The sequence below is a fragment of the Cherax quadricarinatus genome, chromosome 33 (genome assembly GCF_038502225.1).
Source record: "Cherax quadricarinatus isolate ZL_2023a chromosome 33, ASM3850222v1, whole genome shotgun sequence".
Lineage (NCBI taxonomy): Eukaryota > Metazoa > Arthropoda > Malacostraca > Decapoda > Parastacidae > Cherax > Cherax quadricarinatus.
The window spans coordinates 25,878,225-25,889,896 of record NC_091324.1 but is presented as its reverse complement, the minus strand read 5'-3'; the positions used below and the strand labels follow the sequence as shown (position 1 = coordinate 25,889,896).

The 11,672-nt window shown below is 38.2% G+C and overlaps 1 protein-coding gene across 11 annotated transcripts in view; it reads left to right on the top strand.

Moving 5' to 3' along the window:
* Positions 1-805: 805 nt before the first annotated feature.
* The window catches only part of LOC128693958 (protein FAM200C), a 58,644-nt gene continuing 47,777 nt past the window's right edge, over positions 806-11,672 (top strand). For 7 of the 11 annotated variants that reach the window (XM_070090950.1, XM_070090949.1, XM_070090948.1 and 4 more), the window contains exons 1-2: positions 806-886; positions 7,501-7,633. In XM_070090950.1, coding sequence (XP_069947051.1) covers positions 7,591-7,633 — 43 coding nt within the window. In that variant the 5' untranslated portion in view covers positions 806-886; positions 7,501-7,590. The other 4 variants (XM_053783890.2, XM_053783891.2, XM_053783894.2 and 1 more) reach the window with 4 other exon arrangements.

Sequence of the window (11,672 nt, the reverse complement as noted above, 5' to 3'; positions counted from 1 at the left end):
TTAGTTGCATAGGTACTTGTTACTTACTTGCTTACTTATTTACTTGCTTGCTTATTTACTTGCTTATTTAATTGCTTACTTATTTACTTGCTTACGTACATATGTACACCATAAAACAAATTTCACATTAGGCCCGGATCTCCATAATTACCGAGTATTGTAACTACATAAATATTTATTGTAAACAAATGAGATAAAAACATTATTATTAGTTGCATTTCTGCCATATTTTACCTCTTGAGGGGTAAATAAATTTATTGTTTTTATATTCCCGGCAACATCATTTAGTTTTAAGTGTAATTATCGCCCCGACAGCTGGTACTATTACCATGGGAGTTCTGCACGCGATGCAGCGATAATGGTGGTTTAAAATGCAATAGATATTTTAAGTGGATAAGCATGGTTATAAATTGTGTTGTTGTTTGATCAAGAGGAATAATGGACATAACGAAACATGAATCTCCAAGCCCCAAGATTTATCCTCTTGTTCCCGCTTTATGAGACTCTGCAATATATATTATAGGAAATTAGTATCACATGAGAATATACTGAAAAAAATGTGCCCCCTGACTTTTTTTTTTAGCTATTATCTTGTGAAAGCGCCTAATTTTTTTGAAGGCCCTATATATGGGGCGACTTATTGAAAAGTTACTGCAGCCAAAATATGAGTCTAAATATAATATTTACTTATAGCAATAATAAATGTTAAGCTATAGGGAATGCGTGTATGTACATTACAAGGATATATAATTGGTATAGGGTATATGTTAATGAGGATACAAAGGAGCGTCAGTTTTTGAAAGTGGCGGCATGGAGGTGCACCTGCGGCCGCCAGATGGCCCTGCGCGCTGTAAACTAAACTTGAAAATGGCGTCCATGAGCAGCGGTACGTATCTTCTTTCTCCCTTCAGTAGCACTTTGTATTCACCGTAGAAGTGAACGTGCATTCTAGTGGCCGGACTATTGCAGGTTTAAAGCGTGGGTTGCGTTTGACGCTTGTTGGTGAAGGGGTGAGTGTGTTGTAGGGTTGTGATGGCGAAGTGAGTGTGTGTTAGCTTGGTGATCTATCTCGGGGAGGTCTTGAGGTCGCGGGGACGCCTTTCTTGGCTCCTTTGTGACAAGTGTGGCGTCGTCACGCCAAGAAGTGATCCCGCCAGGTACTGGTGGTGTATTGCCCCAAGAGTACGGGCAGAAGGTGCGGGTAGGAGGTAGTTAAGGAGAGTAAGAGGAGGATTTATGTGCCCCCCCTCCCCACCCCGGCCTTGGGTGTTGTATCGGCGTGAGTGGCGCGGTCTGGCGCACTGGCAGCCTTTATGGTGGGCGGCTGCACCAGCCTCCTCCACTACCTCTCTTCACTCCTCACGACGCCCACACCCCCGCCCACTACCCACTTTTTCCTTGCCCTATCCTTCGGCTATCAACACCGCTGGTAAATGGGCTTAATCTGAAAAGAATTGGTAGTGGGTTGTGTGTTGTTCCTGTGTGAGGAAACATGTGTCTGTCGCCCCACTTGTTTCCACAGCCTCACTAACGTGTTATGTCTAAATTGTTGTCTTTCCTGTGGGAAGCCTTGCTCATTTAAGTTTTTCTTTTCTGAAGATAAATTTGCCTTAAACTTGTGTTATAAAATAGGACTTGAATAGTTGAGGTAGAGATAAGAAACATGACAATAGGTGAGTGCTGCAGTAGCCTTTGTGGCCCATGCTAACATGTCCATCGCCTACCTAATTCCATTCATATATTTGCAACTATTTCTAAAGCTACTTATTCACTTTAATGATACAACCTTGCAGTTTATTCTCATTTTTTTAATGTACTCTATATCCTTACTGTTATGTTAATTACTCCAATCAATCAGTTTCTCCACGTTCTAATTTAGCACTTCTTTAAGAAGTTTTATATAACTGGAGGCAAACTTAGTTATTTGTTGGCTTTACTTGCAGTTTATTCTTTTATGTGTTATGAAAGTTGTGAACAGTAAGTGGTCTAAGACTGACCCCTCTGGAATGACATTTATGTTTACCTGGAGTTTACCTGGAGACAGTTCTGGGGGTCAACGCCCCCGATGTGAGGATAGAATTTTAATTTGTAGTCTAACTGTAAACTTAGAATTTTCCCTTAATTTGACTTAATTTTTTAATGTATTTTTAGTTTTTGATTCTTATTTAACTGGCTTATATTATCTATGTGGATTTTTTAATTTGAGCATTTATTGTTTCATTTACTGTGATATGAAGATTTTTCTCAGATTATTGACCTGGAGGGTTAGTAACCCAGGATAACCCAATGTAGCTTCTGCATCAGATTGTCTTGATTATTTCCATTAGGGTCCTTTGATAAATTAGACACATATGTAACACTTGGGTATCTTTAATGAGGAAACATTTCCCCACACAGTAGCTTCATCAGTCCATTCAAAGGAGAATGGTGAAGAACAAGAGGAGTTTTGAAGTAATCAGTCCCTCAGCCTTAAGTCTATGTAATCAGTCCATCAATCTTAAAAGGAATACGGCATATGTGTGAAGTGGCTTATATACTGTAGGCAGGAGAGGTACAGCAGTCGTAGGTGGTGTCATATTTGACCAATGTGGAAGTAGGTCATGCCTAAAGGTTTAGGCAAGTGAAGAATCCCCTATATTAAGATCCCAAGATGTTGCTGTGTCTGACAGGAATGTAGATGAATGGTTCAGTGAACCAACAAGTTGATGAATTAGACACGTGCAACATTTGGGTATCTTTAATGATACCCAAGTGTTGCACATATGTCTAATTTATCAACTTGTCGGTTCTCTGAACCATTCATCTACATTATTGTCCTTTAATGCTCTCCCCCCAAAATGCAACTCATATGAGTAAGCTAACACTCGGGTACCAGTTTACTGCTAAGTATAAAGGGGCAACAAGCGTAAGGAAAAATGCCCAAACATTTCCATAAGTTCAGGAACCAATCCCTGGTTTCTCAGTGTGAACTGAAGCTGCTACCAATTGAGCCATAATCAAAAGTAGTCATCAGTGAAGATTAATAATTTGAATTGTGGGATGGCACTTGGTAGGTCATTGATGAAGAAAAGAAGGCCCAGAATACAGTACTGAGAAAAGGAACACCAATTTTTATTGATTTATATGATTTCTGCAGGTCATTAAATATACCAGTTTGGTATTCATTTTTTTCATTGTTGTATAATGTGTCTTAAGTTTTGCATCATTTGTAGTCTTAGGGGCCTTAATCTGTACAGGCATGGAGAGAGAATATTTGTTTATATAGTTTTTCAAATGTTTTTGATATTGGTAGGTTTGAAACTGGTCTATAGTTTGTCAGAGGGCTTTCCACTTTTATAGGTTGGAATTACTTTTGCTATTTTCAGGATGTCTGGAAAAGTTTCTGAATAAAATAAATTATTGAAAAGAAATGCTGTGGTTGGTGATAATTGACAATGCTTTCTTATAAATGTATAATGATTGATATTTCAAATGATTACTTCCTGTACTTTACAAGAATGTCTGATTTTTGTTTACTGCCCCAGTAATTCTTTACAAGAATGTCTGATTTTTTGTTCACTGCCTCAGTAATTCTCATCACACATACTCGTGTATTTGTTTAACCTATATCTAAAGTTATCCAAGCTTCTTGCTTCATTGACACTACTTAGAAATTTGTTTCACTCCTCTGTAATTCTGTTGCTAATACAGTACTTTCCTATATCTTCACTAAATTTAAATTGTCCAACTTTAATCCTTTGCTGTGTCCGGTTTTGATTGACTATTTTCAACACGTTATTTGTATTCCATTTGTACACTTCAGTCATATTCCCTCTAATTCTGTGCCTCTCCAGAGAGTGCAAACTCAGTGCCTTTAGCCTGTCTCCAAGATTTCTTATATACCTAGAGTATACCTGGAGAGGGTTGTGGAGTCAAAGCCCCCGTGGCTCGGTCTAAGACCAGGCCTCATGGTGGATCAGGGTCTGATCAGCCGGGCTGTTACTACTGGCCTCATTTAGAACATTGCTCAGTGCTTATGGCCCTGTTCAAAGCAGGAGAAATATCAGAGCTGGAACAAATACAGAGATCGTTTATGGCTCACATTGAACCAGTAAAGCACCTAAGTTACTGGGAATGCCTTCAAGTCTTGAATGTGTACTCATTGGAGCAGAGGAGAGAAAGATACATGATAATATATACATGTACCTGGAAAGTACTCGAGGGCCTGCTCCCAAATCTGCACACTGCCATAACAGCATACTGGAATGAGAGATATGGGAGGAAGTGCAAAATAAACCCAGTGAGGCGCAGGGGTGCGGTGGGCACAATAAGGGAACACTGTATCAACATTCATGGTCCCAAACTATTCACCATCTTAGTAGAAGGTATCAGAAACACGGCTGGAACAAGTGTAGAAGCCTTCAAGAGGAAACTGGAAAAGTATCTTCACCGAGTGAGGGATATGGGAGGAAGTGTAAAATAAACCCAGTGAGGAGCAGGGGTGCAGTGGGGACAATCAACATCCGGGGTCCCAGACTATTCAGCATCTTACCAGAAGATGTCAGAAACATGGCTGGAACAAGTGTAGAAGCCTTCAAGAGAAAACTGGACAAGTATCTTCATCAGGTGCCAGATCAACCAGGCTGTGATGGATATGTGGGGCAGCGGGCCTCCAGCAGCAATGGCCTGGTTGACCGGGCAAGCACCAGACGAGCCTGGCCCATGGCCGGGCTCTGAGAGTAGTGAAACTCTTCAAAGGTCGAAGGTTTATGAAAGCAAACAACTCGGCAGATGATGCAGTGTCCCTCCATTGAAAAGGAGGGGCGCCACTAGCACGATACGAGAGAACACAGTAAGTGTCAGGGGCCCAAGACTGTTCAATTACCTCCTAGCATACACAAGGGGGATTATCAATAGACACTTGGCTGTCTTCAAGAAGGCTTTGGACAGGCACCTAAAGTCAGCACCTGACCAGCCGCGCTGTGGTTCGTACGTCGGTTTACGCGCAGCCAGCGGTAACAGCCTGGTTGATCAGGCTGTGCTCCATCATGAGGTCTGGTTACAGACCGGGCCACGGGGACATTGACCCCCGAAACCCTCTCCAGGTGTACTCCAGGTGTATGCAAACTGATGTACGAACCACAGCCTGGCTGGTCAGGTGTACTGACTTTAGGTGGCTGTCCAGTGCCTTCTTGAAGACTGCCAGGGGTCTATTGGTAATCCACCTTATGTATGCTGGGAGGCAGTTGAACAGTCTTGGGCCCCTGACACTTACTGTGTTGTCTCTTATCCTGCTTTTCATTGGGGAATGTTGCATCTCCTGCTGAGTCTTTTGCATTTATAAGGAGTGATTTTCATGTGCAAGTTTGGTACTAATCCCTCTAGGATTTTCCAAGTGTATATTATTGTGTATCTCTCGCCTGCATTCCAGGGAATACAAATCAAGGGGTTTCAACCGTTCCCAGTAATTTAGGTGCCTTATTGTACTTATGTGTGCCATGAAAGTTCTTTGTACAGTCTCCAGGTCAGCAAATTTGCCTACTTTGAAGAGGGCAGTTAGTGTACAGCAGTATTCCAGCCTAGAGAGAACAAGCAATTTGAAGAGAATTATCATGGGCTTGGCATCCCTAGTTTTGAAGATTCTCATTATCTAGCCTATCATTTTCCTAACAGATGCGGTAGATACATTGTCGTGGTGTTTGAAGGGATCAACTTTGCTATTCTTCTCTGTATACAGTACTTGAAAAATACTGTTTGTGATTTCTTATCAGAGCAAAGGAATATTGTGGTGCATCATATTTTCAATGAGAGGAATTAACTCGAACAGGTAAAAACAGGATGAATAGTTGTCCATGATTTTTAATTTCCAATTAAGGTCCTCTTCAGAGGTATAAAAAAAGGCCTCTGAGCAGGAATCTTTCACACATTGTTTCAATGCCAACCCAGATCCTTCATGTGACCTCCCACCCCTCCATTGACTATACAACATGATTCCTTTTCATTCTCGTGCATTTGCTGAAGGGGACTTCAGTTGCATGTCAAAATGTACAGGACTATTCTTTCATGTTGTTGTCTCTAGGCAAGTTATTTCCTCTCAGAGAACTATTAATACAATATAATGAGGATTAGAAAACTAAGAGGCATTGCTGCTTTTGTTTAAATATTGTGATAAAAATCCAAGACATCTGAAAATGGATTTGTTTTCATTTTTTTTTTTTATTTTGCCTTACAAAAGAAACTAATTTATTTAGTAATACTTCTTACCTCTTGTATCAATAGAAAGAGTATCCAAAACAAATGCTGCAAGTTTTGAAAAGAAAATGTTGCTAAACCTTCCTGTGGGATTAGGTATCACATACAAGTTCCAAATTTTGCAAAAGAATAAAATAGAGGATCATTGCTGTAAGCCTACTGTTCCACACTACAGATACTAACTGTTCACATCTACCATTCCCATTCATGCATTAGATCAAACTTTTTCTTTTTAGCTGGTCAGTGTATTTGCTTCCAATGATGCTACTTTGCAGTTCAATCCCCTCTTCTAACGTGCATTCCTGTCAAAGATGAGGGATCTTGATCAAGGAATTAGACATCTTCCCCTTGGATTGAACCTGAATGCCTCCCATTCCCTCAGTGCTAAATGACCCTAATGGGTTTAGCACATCCACCTGATTAAAAAAAAATGCAAACATACCTGAAATAACACTTAGAGATCTCCTCTAGGATATCTTTGCAACTTTTTTTTTTCATGTTCTCTTTTTGCTATGATCCTATTTTTTTCCCACTTGTTGATAGAGAGAGGTTGAAGAAAGGGATAAAAAACTTGAAATTTAGATTCGAGAGAGTTTAAGACTAATTTGAAAGGATACTTTAAAGTGAACAGGACAAAGATTAGAGAAAAGGTGGGTTCACTTACAACTAGGTCTAGCCAGCTTGCTTATGAGAAGGAAATATGTTCACTTTTTAATAAATATTTCCTTTTGGCCTTCACACAAGTTGAAAGTTTTCCCAGTGATTAATAATTCTAGGGACCCAAACGTAAATACGTAAATTCATCCCAGGTTCGAACCTGTGTTCGTTTGTGAGCTCTTGCTAGCATGAGCTAATGAGGGCATTTTGAGTGATTTTTTTTGTAGTTTTGAGGCTTATAGAGCTACTAGTAGTGGTTCCTTTTTTTTCATTTTCTTATGTTTTTTTGATACCATAGAATTAACTTTAGAATACCTCATCTGTTCGTCCTCGGATTTTTAATGCTTAGATATCTTGATGGTTTGTCAGAATGTTAAACCAAATGACTACTATAGCTTTTTAAGCTATATTTGACACTGATGTCTTTGAAAAGTGAATTAGACAAAAATGTGAAGGGATTGAATGTCACAGTACTGTACTGGATAAATTGTCAGTTATTTAGAGTAGAATAATTGAAGGCACCAACTCTCATATTTCATGTTAGTCAAATGATTATGGAGCATAAAAAGCCCTTTGAAAAAGCGTGAACTAATTAAGGAAACTTTTTTGTAGGCTGCTAATTCTTTGACAACTGCAAGAACAAGACAAATTTTGTGTGATACATGATAGTTGTCAAGACATATAGTAACAAGAATTGAAGCAATGTCAGAAGACACAGGACACAATGTAAATCTGCCAAATAAAGGTAAATTTTAAAATATTTTAATTAATTTTGCATATGTTACTGGAGAATTTGTTGCAGATTTTATATACATTGAAAATCATTTTGGGAAGCAGGGATTAAGTAAGTAAATCATATATAAAAGATTGGGCATCCCAAGGGATAAGGTTTAGAATGTTGGATTAAAAAATGTACTAATTAAGCCTTAATAATGTGCCATTAATAATTTTTAACATCAGCCATTTTCCCTTAACCCTTTCAGGGTTTCGGCCGTACTAGTACGGCTTACGCACCAGGGTCCTTGACGTACTAGTACTCATAAATTCTAGCGCCTTCAAATCTAGTGAGAGAAAGCTGGTAGGCCTACTTATGAAAGAATGGGTCTATGTGGTCAGTGTGTGCAGTATAAAAAAAAATCCTGCAGCACATAGTGCTCAATGAAAAAAAAAACTTTGACCGTGTTTTTGGATTAAAACAGCGAATTTGCACTGTATTTTCGTATGGTATTTATTGTTGTATTCTAGTTTTCCTGGTCTCATTGTATAGAATGGAAGACATATTACAGAAATTGAGATGATTTTGACTGGCTTTACAATGAAAAGTACCTTGAAATTGAGCTCAAAATAGCAGAAATGTTCGATATTTTCCCAAGTTCCAAAGTAAACAAATCATGCTAAGCGTCCAATACTCGTCAACTGGTGAGTCTAATATTCTTTCACAAGTGCGCCAATATTATTTATACTATTTCTACACTAATGCAGTAGTCTGCATAACAGTAAATCTATTTTTTGTGAGAATAAAAATTCAAAATGGAAAGCATAGTAATGTAAGAGGGGCGTGGGGACATTACTAATGAACAGAGGAAATGTTATTTTAGTGCCAGGAATGTCTTTCCTGTTTATTCTGGACCCTATTTGGAAATTGGCATCTTTTGAAATTTGTGTGAAATTGGCAAATTTGCTAAATTCTGACCACTGTATTGGATAGTTGATATCGGTAAATTGGTGGTTTCTTGTACTCGTTCGATAGAAAAAATGGAGTTCTAGCGAAAGAGTTATGATTTTTGTCGAATAGTACATTGGAATTGGCCGAAAATAGGGCTCAGAGTGGGCAAAATCGTCGATGCGTAAACATCATCGAGACCGCTAACTTCGTGAGAGCATAATTCCATAAGTTTTCCATCAAATTTCATACTTTTGGTGTCATTATGATCGGGAAAAGATTCTCTATCTTTTCATAAGAAAAAAATAATTTTTTTTTTTATTTTTGAAATTTGGGGGGGCCCTGAGAACAAGTCTCTGAGAGGGCCTGTGGACCCTGAAATGGTTAATGAAGGGCACCCAAGAAGAAAACATTTACAATCACTCTAGCTGCTTTTCCAGATGGGCATTTAACACTTTGGTCCAGTGTTAACCCACCAATTCACATTTCTAGTTCCATTCCATAATGCAGCCATTGTACTTAATTTTTTAGCCTCCAGTAAGTTTTCTTGAATCCTTTCATTACCTTACACTCTCTCCAAACAGCATATTAAATACCATAGATAAAAACACAGTTATGTATCATCATATGCAGATACCAAAATAAGCATGAAAAATCACTTCGGTAGAGCACACGAGAAAATTGCAGAATGATAATATAAACAGTCTTCCAGTGCGCAGTGGAGAACAACATGACATTCATTAGTGACATGTTCCATCTACTTAGATATGGAAAGAAGAAAGAACTCAGGAGAGGTACCATACAAAACAAGAATGAAAATAACATGCAAAAAGATCTGGGTATAATGATGTCAACCGGCCTTTCTTTCAAAGAGCACAATAAGGCATGTATCATGAAAGCCATGAAAGTGACAGTGTGGATAATGAGAACTTTCAAAACAAATGAAATAGTGCCACCAATGGTGACTCATTTCAAATCACTTGTGCCCTTTTGCTTAAAGTATTGTTCAGTGTTACCTTTGATATACCTTTGAGTTTCAAGCTAAAACATTGTGTAGTTTTAAAAATAGGTTAGATAAATACAAAATTGGGTGTGAAATGGACCTGACTAGCTTATGCTAATAGGTCTGATGCAGTTCTCCTTTCTTCGTAAGTGGATGTGACCTGGACCTGACTAGCTTGGGTCAGTGGCTTAAGCTCGTAGGTGACTTGGACTTGCCTCACATGGAACAGTAGGTCTGTTGCAGTGTTCCTTCTTTCTTATATTCAAGAGTTTTTCTACTCCTGGAGCCTGGCCGTGGACCAGGCTCGTTAACTTGCATCTGAATCATAGCGCTCTCATATATGCTGCGAGAGGAAAACTGGCCTAGACATGAGAGAATAGGTCTGTGTGGTGAGTGTACACAGTACGGGTACAAAAAGAAATCCTGCACCATACAGTGCACGGTTGGAGCAACTAACCTCTGACCTTGTTAGTCATTTTCTAAGATGGTTTTTATGTAGATACCCCAGTATCCTCCCATTCTTGTTTTATGGGTTTTTAATAGGTCTGATTCAATTATGGGGATACTGTAAACCATAACCAAGCATTCGTGATTATATAATATCATCCTGGAACTAGATTAAATTTTTGTGTGATTATAAATTCAGAATTGAATGCAAGTGTAATATAGAAGAGGCCAGGGGATGTGACCAGTGAACAAAGAAAATGTTTTAGTACTAGGAATGTCTACATTGTTTATTTTGCACTGTTTTTAAATTTGTATTTTTTAATTTTGTGTAAAACTGGCTACATTATGGATTTCTGTGCACTTTATAGGGTAGTTGCAGTAGTTGAATGAGTTCTTTCTTGTGTTGATAGAGCAGAAGGCATACTAAAAAAATAGTTAAGAATTTGGTTGGATGGAGTAACGAAATTAACTTTAAATAAGACTCAATTGGTAATACAGTGGACCCCCGCATAACGATTACCTCCGAATGCGACCAATTATGTTAGTGTATTTATGTAAGTGCGTTTGTACGTGTATGTTTGGGGGTCTGAAATGGACTAATCTACTTCACAATATTCCTTATGGGAATAAATTCGGTCAGTACTGGCACCTGAACATACTTATGGAGTGAAAAAATATCGTTAACCGGGGGTCCACTGTATAGCCAGTGTGCAATTTGTGCTCAGACCTTTAAATTTGCATCTGCATAATTCCGTAAGTTTTCCATCAGATTTCATACTTTTTGCGTCATTACTTTCAGAGAAAGATTCAGAACCATTTCAGTAGAAAAATATTAAAAAATAAAGAAAAAATATGGACATCAGGAGCAATATTAATTTCAGTGGTCTGGATAGTTAAAAGGATTACAACAAGACTCAGAGTTGGCACAATCACAAATGCATAAACTCCCCAGATTGCCAAATTTGTGCCTGTGTAATTCTGTAAGTTTTCCATCAAATTTCTCATTTTTGTTGTCATTACTCTTAGAAAAAGATTTTATACCATTTTATTTGTTTTAAACAGCGACACTGTCAGCACTTTTAATTTTGTGGTTCGTGGATTTTTTGATTTGTGTAAAATTGGCCAAATTACTGACTTCTGAGCATAGTGTGGGAAGGCATATTAGCAAAATAGACAGGAATTGTATCAATTTTAGCTATTGAATTAGCCTTTAATAAGCCTCAGTGAGTGAAGTTGTGGTTGTCAAGTGCTTTCTAACCTTCCACATGCCTGTGTAATTCTGCAAATTTTACATTAAATTTTTCATTTTTGGTGTCATTACCTTTAGAAAATGATTTCCTGCCAGTTTAGAAGATAAAATTATTATTTTTTACATTGTGACACTGACTGACCCATGTAATTTTAGGGGTCGTGACAGTTAATGAGTTAATGTACAAATTAATTCCTGTTTGCCCCCCAAGAGATATTTTAGTCTTGTTGATCTTTTCATTGTCCAATAATCATGGCACCAAAGTGGATTGCTAGTAATACTGGGAGGGAGGAAGAAGGCAAGAATGTCACAATAATAAGAAAATAGATAGCATGTTTATATAAGATGGCAGTGGTATACCATTACCTTGGATATACATTTGATGAGTTTCGAGAGTTTTTTTTTTTTTTTACTCCTGGAGC